Source organism: Leucopleurus acutus (assembly GCF_964270905.1).
Source record: "Leucopleurus acutus genome assembly, chromosome: 15".
In the NCBI taxonomy this organism is placed as follows: domain Eukaryota; kingdom Metazoa; phylum Chordata; class Mammalia; order Artiodactyla; family Delphinidae; genus Leucopleurus; species Leucopleurus acutus.
Genome location: NC_139157.1, coordinates 72,626,998 through 72,641,751, shown reverse-complemented (window position 1 = coordinate 72,641,751; position 14,754 = coordinate 72,626,998). Strand labels below are relative to the sequence as shown.

The window sequence follows — 14,754 nt, the reverse complement described above, 5'->3', positions numbered from 1 at the left end:
GGGCAAGGGTAAAAAATTTCTGCTTTCAAACTCTCATCTTTCAGATTCCAAAATAAGTTTCATGCCATCCTTATTATTCAAGCTTTTATGGCATTTCCAAAAAATTAATGTATTTTCAATTCTAAGATGTTCATGTTTTCACATATTAACATCTCTAAAATAAGGATGTGTTTAATAGTTTAAATGTTTAAATGTCTTGAATTTTTAATAGTTTAAATAGTTTAAATATTTAAATAGTTTAAATGTCTTGAATTTTTAATGATACAAAAACATGTATTTTATCATAAACTACATCAGAAAGTCAATAAAATACAGTAAATCCTGGATCAACCTGAAAACACACTAAGATTCCAATTCAAAAACTCACGTTTTTCACTTAATGCCACTTCACAAATCTCTTTCAATCGAGATATGAGAAGCTGATCAGCCACCACAAGAACACTACAAACAAAATCCAAATTTTGAGATTCTAAAAAAAAAGAAAAGAAAAAGAAGCGTCACTCTTTATTATTATTTTGTAAACATTATACCTAAGGGGAAAAAGTTCAAGTAATTAAGACACTACAAACGAGAGAATTATGATGATTATTTTCTAAATGTTGAAATGGTAAGTATGATAAACAGTAGTAACATCAAAATATTTCTGTCTTTTTAGTAGAAAGCTGTAAAATAAAACACACCCAAAATGCCCTGGTTCACACTAGGACCATAAAATGGGCAACTTGAGTAGATCTTTTTTAGTCTAAAGAACCACTAGAATGCCTGACTTGTTTAAAATCTCCCATTGCTGTTGGACAAACATTTCTCAAACTAATAGAGGGGAAAGTCAAATCTCATCCTTAAAGGTAATATACAGGTATATGTTAAATAGATACACATATGTTAAAACATATATATACATACAGGGGGTAGAGGGGGCAGGGAAGGACAAAGGGAGAGGTGAATAATGCTCTTAGGCTTCCTTATTTAAAACAAAATTGGTCACCTAAGAGTACTTTTAAAAAAAAATTATAGAAGTTCCTTAATTTAACATAAACTTGATCCAGTGTACTATTAATGACCTTAAGCAACGCTAGAATCACTGCCAGAATAGTAGTATAAATAGGAAAAAAAAAAAAAAAAAAACAATACCACCACCATAGGAAGAAAACAAATGTTTAAAAAGAAAAAAATGAGGGACTTTCCTGGTGGTCCAGTGGATAAGACGCTGTGCTCCCAATGCAGGGGGCCCAGGTTCAATCCCCAGTGAGGGAACTAGATCCCACATGCGTGCCACAACTAAGAGTTCACACGCCACAACTAAAAGTCCACACACCGCAACTGAGAAGTCTGCATGCCGCAACTAAGAAGTCCACATGCCAACAACTAAAAGATCCTGCGTGCTGCAGCTAAGACCTGGCACAGCCAAAAATAAATAAATAAATAAATAAAAAGCAAAAAGCCCTCAAAATAGAGATGAAATATATGCATTTAAAAAAAAAAAGAAAAAATGAAAGTAGAAAAAACATTCTGAAAGATGAGGGAGAGGTAAAGTCATTGCAAATGGCAGACGAAGAACTACTTCAAAAATTCTTCTCCACAAAAGCAATGAGAATATTACAAAAAATTATCAAAAATCAACTTTTTTAGAGTTCTAGAAATTAGCCAAAGGCTTGCAATAATCTAGGGAGCACTGACTCAAAAAACTTTGCGGAATCTTAAGAACAGTAAGCTTTGGGACACTAGCTGCTCCTGCTTAGATCCTCCTCTCCTCTCCTCGCCTCTCCTCCTCGCCTCTCCTCCTCAGTAGTCTTGAAAACCATCAATCCTGCAATCACAGGCAGGTACGAGAAGCTACATCCACTGGAGGAGACAGAACAGTTGTGGAGCAACATTATCAAGAAACTGTCATTATTTGACCTGTCTGGCAGTTTCCTGGAAACCCAGCTAGCAGGGGTTTATTTGACCTTAAAGCTTGCCCAGTGTGAACAGCCTCAGAAGAGGGCATTTATTCAAAACAATTAGCAACTACTTAACACTGAAGCTGCCCAAGACAATAAATAAGGGATAGCGCAAACAAGAAGCAGGTTAAAAAAACTTAAAAGGAAGAGCTAGGGAAAGAGATATTGTTGTGACTGAATGTTTATGTCCCCTGAAAATTCATATGTTGAAGGTATAATTTCCAGTGTGGTTGTATCTGGAGACAGGGCCTCTAAGGAACTAGTTAAGGTTAAATGCAGTCATAAGGTAGGGCCCTGATCTGACAGGATTAGTGTCTTTCTAAGAAGAGACATCACAGATCCATCATCTCCCCCCACTAATCCCCTTCGTGCGCCCACGTGCGCGTGTGTGTACTCTCTCACTCTCTCTTTCTCCACTCACACTCACACTCACACACAAGCACTGAGGAAAGGTCAAGTAAGGACATAACAAGAAGGTAGCCATGTACAAGCCAGGAAGGGAATCCTCACCAGAAACCAACCCTGCTGGACCCTGACCTGAGACGTTAGCCTCCAGAACTGTGAATAATAAATTTCAGTCTCTGTTATTCTGTTATGGCAGTATGAGCTGTGTCCATAAGGGGTTTTGAAAAGTTTTAACATATTCCTATGAACCTAGAAGGTCATACATCTGTGGAGGGCTGTGCACATGCCCAGAAAAAATATAAGAAGGCCCAAAACTCTTACTTCTGGATGACCTTGAGACCGCAAAGGCAGGAAATGAATCTAAGGCACAGTTGTAAACTGCCCAGCTAAGAACTGAAGCCAGGCCACCATACACACAAAGAGCCCCTAGGCACAGGCTGGGAGATTTACTGGCTTAGGCAATTAAGGAAAATTCTGTCTAATTAGTAGCTGACCACTAAGCTGACCAAGCAGAGACCTCAGTGGTCATATATGACGAAGAATACCAATTTTACAGAATTAGTTCCAATAAGTCACTAAACAAACAGCAAACACAACAATCCCTGGGGAAGGAGGAAAATCTGATTTCAAGAGTTGCTACATGATATTATTTAGATGTGTCCAGTTCTCAACAAAAAATTAGAAAAAATGAAAAGAGGGATGTAAATATATGGTCTATATACAGAAAAAAAGTGGCCAAGAGAATCTGTCCCTGAGAATGCTAAGGTGCTGAGCCATTACATATTACAGACTTTAAATCAATTATTTTGAATATGTTCAAAGAACTAAAAAAATCATGCTTAAAAATCTAAAAGAAAGTATAAGAATAATATCTCATGAAATTAAGACTATCAATGAGGACAGAAACTGTACATCAATTGAGATTATCCAATCAGAGGAACAGAAAGAAAAACAAGAATGAATAAAAAATACACTGAGTATAAGAGACCTATGGAACACTATCCAGCCTAGATAGATATTTATGGGAGTCCCAGAAGGAAAAAAGAACAGACATAAAGAATATCTGAAGAAATAATGCAGAGGGGGAGAAAAGTAAAAGTGAAGAGGATTTGTATGGAATCAAAGTTCAGCTGTGAATAACAACCAAGATAGGGAGCAACCCCAGTACCCATCAATAGACAAATGGATAAAGATGTGGGGTGTGTGTGTGTGTGTATATCTCACATACAGTGGAATATTACTCAGCCACAAAAAATGAATGAAATTCTGCCATTTGCATCAATGGACCTAGAGAGTATTGTGCTTAATGAAATAAGTCAGAGAGAGATAAATACTTCATGTTATTATATATGGAATCCTGGAATCTAAAAAAAAATAACACAGATGTATATAACAAAACAAAAACAGATGCACAGATATAGACAACAAAAGCAGTTGTTACCAGTGGGGAGAGGGGAGGGGGAGGGGGCAAGATAGGTTTATGGGATTAAGAGTTAGAAACTACTATGCATAAAATAAATAAGCAACAAGGATATATGTAGTGTACAGCACACAGAAATACCGACATTATTTTGTAACAACTTTAAGTGGAGTATAATCAATAAAAATATTCAGCCACTATGCTATACCCCTGAAACTAATATTGTAAATCAACCAAACATCAATTTAAAAGAAAAGAAAAAGAAAAAAAGTTGTGGTTAGTTTAAAACAGACTGTTGTAATTATAAAATATTATTACATGTAAGCCTCATGGTAACCAGAATGCAAAAACCTACAGTAGAAACACAAACCTACAGTAGAAAACCTACAGTAGAAACACAAAGCATACCGCTACCAAAAAATCATTAAATTACAAAGGAAGACAGCACATACAAGAGGAAGAAGGGAACAAAGAAACTGCAAAACAGTCAGAAGACAACTGACAAAATTCCAGAAGTACATCCTTACCTACCAATAATTACTTTAAATGTAAATGGATTAAATTCTCCAGTCAAAAGCAAAGTAGTTCAATAGATTAAAAAACAAGGTACAACTATATGCTGCCTACAAAAAAATTACTTTACCTTTAAGGACACACATAGGCTGAAAGTGACAGGATGAAAACATATACTCAATGCAAATGGTAATGGGGGGGATAAGCATACTTGTATCACACAAAATAGGCTTTAAGTCAAAAACAGTCACATGAGACAAAGAGGTCAGTATATAATGACAAAGGGGTCAATACATCAATAAGATATAACAATTGTTACAGGCATACAGTTGAAGCACCTAAATATATAAAGGAAACAGTAAAAGAGCTGAAGGCAGAAATAGACATCAGTAAAACAATAGAGGACTTCAATACTCCATATTCAATAGGAATAGATAATCCACACAGAAAATCAATAAGGAAATAGTAGACCTGCCCAACAATATACGCCAAATGGCCCTAACAGACATATAGAGAACATTCCATCCAACAACAGCAAAATACACATTCTTCTCAAGTGTACGCAAAACATTCTACAAAACAGACGGTATGTGAGGCCACAGAACAAGTCTTAACAATTTAAGAAGACTGAAATCACACCAAGTATCTTCTCTACCAACCACAATGGTATAAAATCAGAAAAACAGGAGGAAAACTGGAAAATTCACAAATATGTAGAAATTAAACAATACAGTCCTGAACAACCAATATGTCAAAGAAGAAATCAAAGAGAAAGCAAAAAGTATCTTGAGACAAAGGAAAATGGGAAACACAACGTATCAAAACTTATAGGATTAAACAAAAGAAGTTCTAAGAAACACGTTTATACTGATAAATGCCTTAAAAAGAAAGATTGCAAAAGAACAACCTTAAGGTTTTTACACAACAAAGAACTATAAAAAGAAAAACAGAGCCCAAAGTTAGGAGAAGAAAAGAAATAATATAGATAGAGCAGGAATCAATGAACCAGACACTACTAAAACAACAGAAAGGACCAATTAAACTAAGAGTTGGTTATTTGAAAAGATAAACAAAATTAACACACCCTTAAGTAGACTAAGAAAAAAGAAGACTCAAATAAATAATTGTAAATGAAAGAGGAAACATTACCAGTGATATCGCAGAAATACGAACGATCATAAGATACTACTATGAACTATATGCTAATGAACTGGATAATCTAGAAGAAATGGGTCAGTTCCTAGAAACATACCAAAACTGAATCATGAAGAGATAGAAAATGTGAACAGACCAATAACACAGTAAGGAGATTGAATCAATAATTATAAGTCTCCAAAATAAGTAAAGCCCAAAACTAGAAAGCTTCACAGGTGAATTCTACCAAATATTTAAAGAAACATTCACGTCAATCCTTCTTAAACTCATACCAAAAATTGAATAGGAGGGAAAACTTCCAAACTCATTTTATGAGGCCAGCATTATCCTGATACCAAAGGCAGACAAGTTCACTACAATAAAAGAAAATTACAGAATATCCCTGATTAACATACATATAAATATCCTCAATAAAATACCAGTAAACCAAATTAAACAACATATTAAAAGGATCATACACCATGATCGAGTGGGATTTACACCTGTGATGCAAGGATAGTTCAACATGTGCAAATCAATAAACACGATACACGACATTAACAGAACATAGGCTAAAAATCATACGATCATCTCAATAGCTGCAAAAAATGAATATGACAAAATTCAACATGCATTCATAATAAAAACTCTTAAGAAATTAGGTATATAAGGAATGTACCTCAACACAATAAAGGCCATATATGACAAGCCTAAAGCTAACATCATATTCAACAGTAAAAACCTGAAAGCTTTCACCTAAGATCAGGAACAAGACAAGGATGCACACCCTCGCCATGTTTATTCAACACAGTACTGGAAGTCCTAGCCACAGCAATGAGACAAGAAACAGAAGGAATCCAAATTGAATAAGAAGAAGTAAACTGCCATTGTTTGCAGATGACATGACAGTATACATAGAAAACCCTGAAGACGCCACCAAAATACTCTTAAAAATAAAGAAAGAATAAAGTTGCAGGGTACACAATCAATACACAAAACCTGTTGCATTTCTATATGCTAACAATGAGCTAACAGAAAGAGAAATTAAGGAAACAATGCCATGCACAATCGCATCACAAAGAATAAAAGACTCAGGAATAAACTGAACCAAGGAGGTGAAAGATCTGCACACCAAAAGCTATGAAACACTGAGACAAGAAATTAAAGAAGGTACAAATAAATGGAAAGATATCCCATGTTCATGGACTGGAATAATTGATATTGTTAAAATGCCCATTCTACCCAAAGCAATCTACATATTCAATGAAATCCCATAAAAATTCCAATGGCATCTTTCACAGAAGTAGAAAAAGTAATCCTAAAATTCATACGGAACCATAAAGACCGTAAATAGCCAAAGCACTACTGAAAAAGTACAACAAAGCTGGAGGCATCACATTTCCTGATTTCCAAATTCTATTACAAAGCTACAGTAATCAACACTGTAACGTACTGCCATTAAAACAGACATGTAGACCAATGAGACATAATACAGAGCCCAGAAATAAACCCTCATATATACAGCCAATTAATCTTTGACAAGGGTGTCAAGAATACAAAATGGGGAAAGGACAGTCACTTCACTAAAGGGTATTAGAAAAACTTAATATCCACGTGCAAAACAATGAAACTGGACCCACATCTTACACCATAACATAAAAATCAACTCAAAGTGGATTAAAGACTTGAATCTAAGACCTGAAACTATAAAACTCCTAGAAGAAAAAAGGGGAAAAGCTCCCAAACATTGGTCTTGGCAATGATTTTTTAGATGTGACACCAAACCACATGAAACAAAAAGCAAAAATAAACAAGTGGTATTACATGAAACCAAAAGCACAGCAAAGCGGTCAACAAAATAAAAAGGCAACTTTGGAATGGGAGAAAATATTTGCAAACCATAACTGATAAGAGATTAACATCCAGAATATATAAGGAACTCCTAAAAATACAATAGCAAAAAAAAAAAAAAAAATTACAGACTTAGAAAACAAACTTATGGTTACCAAAGGGGAAAGGTGTGTGGAGGGATAAATTGGGAGTTTAGGATTAACATATACACACTACTGTGTTTAACATAGATAACAAACAAGGACCTACATATAGCACAGGGAACTCTGCTCAATATTCTGTAATAACCTAAATGGGAAAAGAATTTGAAAAAGAATAGATACATGTATATGTATAACTGATTCACTTTGCTGTACACCTAAAACTATAGTCCAATACAATACAAAAATTTTTTAAAAACATAAAAAAAATTTTTTTAATGGGCAAAAGACCTTAATAGACATTTGTCCAAATAAAACATACAAGTGGCCAACAGTAAATGAGAAGGTGCTCAATGTCATTATTTATCAAGGAAATGAAAATCAAAACCACAGTGAAAAAAAAAAAAACCACAGTGAGATGTCACCTTATACCTGTTAGGAAGGCTATTATCAAAAAAACCAAGATAACAGGTGTTGATGAAGATGGGGAGAAAAGAGAACCCTTGTGCAGTGTTGGTGGGAGTGTAAATTGGTGTAGCCACTATGGAGAACAGTATGGAGGCTCCTCAAAAAATTAAAAATAGGACTACCATATGATACAGCAATCCCACTTCTGAGTATTTAGCCAAAGGAACTGAAATCAGGATTTTGAAGATATACATGCATTTCCAAGTTCACTGCAGCATTATTCACAATAGTTAAAATATAGAAACAGCCTAAATGTCCATCGACAAATGGATAAAGAAAATGTGGTATCGACATACACAGAACACAAAAGCATACCACTCTATGACTAAAGACACCTGGTAAATAAAACATGGGTGTGTTGCCTGACAAAGTATACAAATGAACTGTCTTTATAAATTTCGGTTCAATTATTAGTCTATTTATTTTACTTCAGGTATGTTCACACAGGGGAAAAACAGGCAAGAAAGAACTTTTGTAGACTGTCAAAACTCTACTCCCTGCTGTCAAGTCCTCATCTTAATCATATAAGTAGCTGGGTATGGAAATGTTAAATCTAATCTCAACCAATATTAATAAGTCTTATATATTCACATAGGTAATGAAAATTTTCTTTTCCATTCCTTTACTATTAGTAATCATCCCTATTTGCTTATTTTAAATTTAAGCCTCTTTTGATGGCTTATTTCAATTAGAGTAGAAATTAAGATTCACGTGACTTTATCATTTTAAACTATATCTTAAATATCTGAAATGTCTTAACTCTTATTAATACCTTTTATCACCACAGCTTCATCAGTATAGAGGTAGTCCAAAATAACTTTCAGTATGTCAGAATGTATTGGCATTTCCAGAGCTGCACAACTGGAAGCCTAAATAAAATAAAATAAAATAATTAAACTACAAAATACTACTACAATCTGACTGAGGTTACTGGTATGAAAAACTTTTAACAGGAATCACATCAAATGCAAAACAACATAACATTTATAAAACGCAAAGCTAAAATGAGATACATTTAATTTTTAAATGCCTTGTAACATGAAAAAGAATCAAGAAAAATTGAGAAAAAAAGAAACAAACTGGTATTCCAAATACAAGTCCAAATAATAGTGGAGAATTTAACTTAATTTAAGTAACTTTTTTGCAACAATTTTCATTTTGGAATGTTGCTATTTTCCAGCAGACTTATGCATAAATAAAGTCGAATACAAAGCAAAAACTGAGTTAAAATATTTTTTACTTTCTTTAGCATATAATTTCCCAAAAGTATAACTACCAGTCTATGTGTTCTATTTAAATCTTACCTCAATCCATGAGCTACTCAGCATACTATGAAAATATTCTGAAAGAAAAACAATTGAGTAAGAATAGTGAAACAATACCAAAACAAATAAATTAGCAACTAACAAAAGTGTACCTACCAAGTCTAGCACAAAGAACGCATTTATGACAAGGAAATTCCTTTCCATCCACTGATTTCATGGTCACATCACATAAATAAGAACTGGAAAAAAAAAAAAGTTTAATTGAAGAGCAATTTCTTTACATATTCAGCAAATAAGAAAATCCATTATAGGATTTAACATTTGATTTTCTCCTAATTAAAGGTGGCAGAGAATATACAACTTGAGGGTATACATATAAAGTACTTCATCTCCTTCCACTTTAGGGAAGATAATAAGGCCTTACAATAAAGATAATATTTGTAAAGGGAACTGAATACAGATAAATATTCAAAGAAGTCTTGCTTTTTATTTTCCTTTTTCAATACAGGCCCAGTGTAATAAGTAACATCATAGTCAAAGGTCTTTAATTCACTTATTTGTACAACCTATTCTGTGCTAAGCACAGTCTAGATACCGCCACAGTTTTTTTTTCTCCAAGACTTTTCACCTACCAAGTACACATACCTAAAAACAAAAACTTTTGATAATAAACATATTTAGAATAGCATATCTATTACGGAAAAAGATTATACTAAAGGAAATAATCTTCATAATGCTGACGAGTCATAATTATACTGGTTTTTGGGTTAACATCATTACCTACTTATAAAAAAATACAAAATTCAGGCCAAAAAATTTTTTTAATTCCTTTCTTTATTAGAAAGTAATCAGAAAAAAATGAACTGTATCAATGTCTTATTGAGCAGTTAATACTTTCATCCATTTGCCTCAACAGCTCTCTAACATTTCCAGAAATAAAGAAGACTAATAAAGGTAAGAGGGTATTCACATACACATTTTGCTTCACATATGAGTAAAAAGAGCTCTATTTCCACACTTAGGTCTCAAAATCTAGGGATGAAAAGTTTATCTTCATTTCCTAACTTACCATTTTCTCTGACTTAGCTTTGGTTTATTACCAGTTTTCTTGGCAATGACATTAATTTCTTCATTCTCAAATCGGACTCCATCTAACCTATCAAGGATAAAAATTAACAACTGGTGAATATATTCCCCTACCAAAACGAACAACAAAAATCCAACAAATTGGCCCACATCTGAACATAATTATATAATCTGTATCACCTGGAAGAGTATCTCAACTAACCCCCATTCTGTGATAAAGAAATATCATACTTAATATTAAAAATATATTAAACATCATTATGCATAAAGCCCTTCACTGTTTGCAATTAGAAAACATGATATACTACCCTCCCTTGCTCCTGCCCCACAACTAAGGTTATACTGCCACCGGCAATATAAATACCTTAAAAACAGAGAATTCCAAAAAATCTGGTATATAATATAAGACGACAAATACTGTATTAGGCACTTTATACATGCTATATGACCAAACTACACCAACAATATTAGGTCAATATTATCCGTCCCCTTTTATATACTGAGAAACTGAGGTTCAAGGAAATAAGAAATTTGCCCTACCTAGTCACAGTAGAGCTAAGAGGCATGTATAGTTCTTTATAACTCCAAAGACAGTACTCTTTCCAGAATACCACACTGTCTGCCACTCCAGATCCCTGTTATACAAACACCATTGAGAGTTCAAACCGACTAACAGCCTTCCTATCCTTTAATGTTTTAATCCAGGGAATCCCAGAGATAGCTTTCACAGAAAATGGAGAAAGCGGTCCATGAAAAGAAAGATACAAATCCAAAAAATAAAGGGGAGGTGGAGAGAAAAGGAGATGGAGACGGAGACTGAGGGAAAGAGAAATAAGAGAAGATGAGGAGGGAATGGGGGGAAGGGAGGGGAGGAGGAGAAGCAGGTCCAAGAACAGAAGCAAGAGCAGTAGCAGCAGTAAATCAAAGCAAAAAAAAACAAAAAAAAACAACAAAGAATTTCTAAAAGGAGGACATATGAGGTACATGAACAGATATTAAGGAGGAGTCATACCTACTACTCAAATTATTGAAACCAAGTTTCTTTGCAACATTTTGCAACATTTTTACAGGATCATCTTCCCCAACACTTTTTACTTTTTTGAAAGATTTGTTTTTGCTTTTCTGCTTTTCACTAATTGTATGAGCTTGATTACTTTTGTAAACTTCAAATGCTGACTTCTGATTATCTTCATGGGAATTCATTTTATTCAAATGACAATTCGGAGTGCTCTGATATTCTTCTGGTTTTTTGTTTGAATTTATTCTTGGTTTGAAGCCATGAGTTAAAAAGTCACAAGTATCTGTGTATATAAATTGTAAAAGGTATTCAAACAAGTCAGGATGAACCTTCTCTACCACAAAGAGATGGCACCCTGCAGAATCTTCATCTTTCCGGTAAACATCTATAAAGTCTAAAGTAGTACCATCTGAAAGAAACAATTTCTGGAAAAAGTCAGAACGCACTGCCAAAATATATTTATGTGCAGGGAAGATTCTACTGCCAACTTGAAATGTCACATCATGGATGTTGTCCATTTCATCCGTTTCCCTCAACAGTTTGCCAAACTCTTCGAAAAAGGATGATGAGGACACAGCTGGAATTTCATAAAGGCTAGAAATGAAACAAAAATTATTTTTACTTTCCAGAAAATGAAAAAAAGAAAGCATCCCTAGCCAACTCTCCTTTTAAAGTGTAATTTTTTATTTATTAAACTTAGAAAATTTTAAATTTAGCACTTCCAATAACATAAGAATATTGCTCACAGTCTTTGATACTGTATCACCCTTTAAGTATTTTCTATTCCTTTACGTATTTTTTCCCCTAAACTAAAATGACAAGAATTAAGTGTTCCTTTGAAAGCATTGTTTTCTTTCTACAAGGAAACACTAGAATATAAATTTGAACGACTGTTTCACAGAAATTTTTTAAATGATTAAAAGTATCACTAAAAACATTCAAAAAGAGTACAGTTTTCAACTTTTTCCTCTTTTATATCCTTTTATTTCACAAGTGGAGAAAACATATACAGAAACGAGTAAATACTTCAGGTCCCAGATCCCAGAATAGGTTAGAAACTTAAGGAAGTAAAGATAAATACACACACAGACATACATCAGTCCACAACCCTGGTTCTTTAGTACTGTAAACATGCAATCATACCTTCCCAATCTACATTTTGCCCTTCTAGGTAGGGTGACCAACCCCCCTGGTCAGCCTGGGACTGAGGGTGTTTCCCAGGAGAACAGACTTTCAGTGCTAAATATGGGACTGACCTGGGCAAAGCAAGAGGAATGATAACCCTGTCTCTAGGACTTTTTCCCTCTTCAATAAGACCCTTGATATTTATCTTAACCTGTCATCTCTGTACTAATGTGACAGAAGATTTGCACTGAGATTCACAATGCCCTCCAGATGACTCTATACTACCTCTTCCTTTGTCATTTCTCATTGTATTCAAGGGTCAGAAATTTTTATGAACTACATAACAAATATTTATAATCTGTTTCTCAGAATCTGAGAACCTACAGTACATCACAAAGTACTAAAGATATGAATAAATTTTGTGTGTATATGTACATATTATCTTCAATATTTTCAATAAATATCAGTTTACAAACTAAAAGGAACATTCAACATTTCCAACGTAACAAATTCCACCCCTGAGTTAACCTGGTAACATGACTGTATCAATATGTCTGAAGTCTCTACAAGACTTGACAACAGCTCTTCAATTAAATTTGTTCCAAGAGCTATTGAAAACAGAAAGCCCAGTGATTGTTCCTTCTAAAAAAGAAAGTTAGTACATACAAGAGTACCTACCTTGTTTTAGGATCTGACTGCAAGATTGCAAAGTTGCATCCACTTGGATCTGTGCTGACACTAACAGCTCTATGGGCAAAAGTAAGTTTCTCAAGTCGAATTCTTTCATATGCACTATTTATATCAGAGACACAAGACACATCTGGTGAGGAATTATGAAGGTTTGATAAAATCTCTGCTAAAAAGAAAAAAATAAACTTCCATTAATCAAGGCTCTGTTGAAACTTAAAATGATTTAGGAGTAAATAATAGAAAAACAATTAGGAGAATATGGAAATATCTTTTGTCTGTGTTAAGTCCTTCTGAAGAACTACATCTTCTCTCTCTTCAACATAATTTACACCCTATATATTGGTTGGCTTATATAAAGGAAATTTTGGTGGGTCAATTCTCAATTATTCATGATATTATCCTCCACATTGCAACCAAAGCTATCTAAAAGGCAAATACAATGTTATACTACCTTTTAAAATTCCTTAGCTTCCATTAAAAATTTTATTTGCTCCCTCCCTTCTTCTCCCCCTTCCTTCCATTTATTCAGCAAATATCTGAGTGACCACACTGTGCTACTGTGATAAAGTGCTTTTCAGTGTATCCCTAGTAATACAGTAGTGAACCTATAAGATAGGCATGTCCCTACCATCTTGAAGTACACAATGTAGCAGAGAAGGCAGACATTAAACAAATGATTTTTTCATTAAAAGTCAGATCAAGCCTATTTAAAAAAAATATGAAATGTGCATGCAAAGAAATGATTCTGACTGTAGTATGAAAAATGTTTAAAGTAAACAAAAATAAAGAAAGAGAGATCATTTAGGAAACTAAGAGTCCAGAAAAAGAATGAACACTATAGACTGAGGTTGTAGCAATGAAACTAGAGAAAGTGAAGATTTCAAAAATATTTAAAATGGAAGTGACAAAACTTGGTGACCAATGGGATGTAGAGGGTGAGTGAACATGGGGTGTGAAAGATACCCATTTACTTAGAAACACTGAAAAGCAGATGCATGAGCATGAGATCAGAATTCAGTTTTAGACCACTAAATATGACTAAGACACAATTCTGAGGACTTCCAACACTTACAAGTCAAATGTGCATTCTAGTTACTCTCTCAAAAATTCACTCTTTTTCAGCCTCACAGGGCTTTCCTAATCTTCCCCTGACACTCAGTTACTCTAATTTCTATGCTCTCAAAAAACTTATTATGTGCACATTAGTATTTGTCTCCATGAACTGCAAATATTTATATACATGTCTATTGCCCCTACAAACTCGTAAGTGTCTGAGAACAGGGGCCTGTCATATATTTTTGTATTATTAAAACCTAGCCCTATATCCAGCACATAGTAAATATATCTTAAATGTTTACAGACTTGTGTAATCTATAAAGAAATAAAATATGACAACTCAATAAACTATCCAAAACTCATTCCTTTGTAGCTTTATAGTTTTGAAGAATATGTTTATAACTTCCTGAGTAATTATAAATGTTCTTTATATATCTTTTAGCATATAATAATTTGATTTATTTATTCAACAGATGACTTAATGAGGGACTATTATGTGTCAGGAAATATGCTGAATGCTAAGTAATATAGAGGAACCTTTGATTCCTCTATAAGGATATACAGACCTTATATCATGGTCCTTGCCATCTTATAATCTGATAGGAGACCAGCATTAAAAAAATTAATCACAAAGATAAATAGA

At 33.9% G+C, this 14,754-nt stretch overlaps 1 protein-coding gene across 4 annotated transcripts in view; it reads right to left on the bottom strand.

Annotated features, from left to right (window-relative positions):
- Window positions 1–14,754, bottom strand: part of IBTK (inhibitor of Bruton tyrosine kinase) — a 90,373-nt gene that overhangs the window by 48,010 nt on the left and 27,609 nt on the right. For 2 of the 4 annotated variants that reach the window (XM_082855988.1, XM_082855990.1), the window contains exons 11-17: window positions 13,044–13,221; window positions 11,235–11,834; window positions 10,206–10,292; window positions 9,293–9,375; window positions 9,176–9,213; window positions 8,644–8,740; window positions 368–469 (exon numbers count right to left, since the gene is read on the bottom strand). In XM_082855988.1, the coding sequence (XP_082712114.1) occupies window positions 368–469; window positions 8,644–8,740; window positions 9,176–9,213; window positions 9,293–9,375; window positions 10,206–10,292; window positions 11,235–11,834; window positions 13,044–13,221 (1,185 nt within the window). The remainder of the gene's footprint in view (window positions 1–367; window positions 470–8,643; window positions 8,741–9,175; window positions 9,214–9,292; window positions 9,376–10,205; window positions 10,293–11,234; window positions 11,835–13,043; window positions 13,222–14,754) is intronic. The other 2 variants (XM_082855989.1, XM_082855991.1) reach the window with 1 other exon arrangement.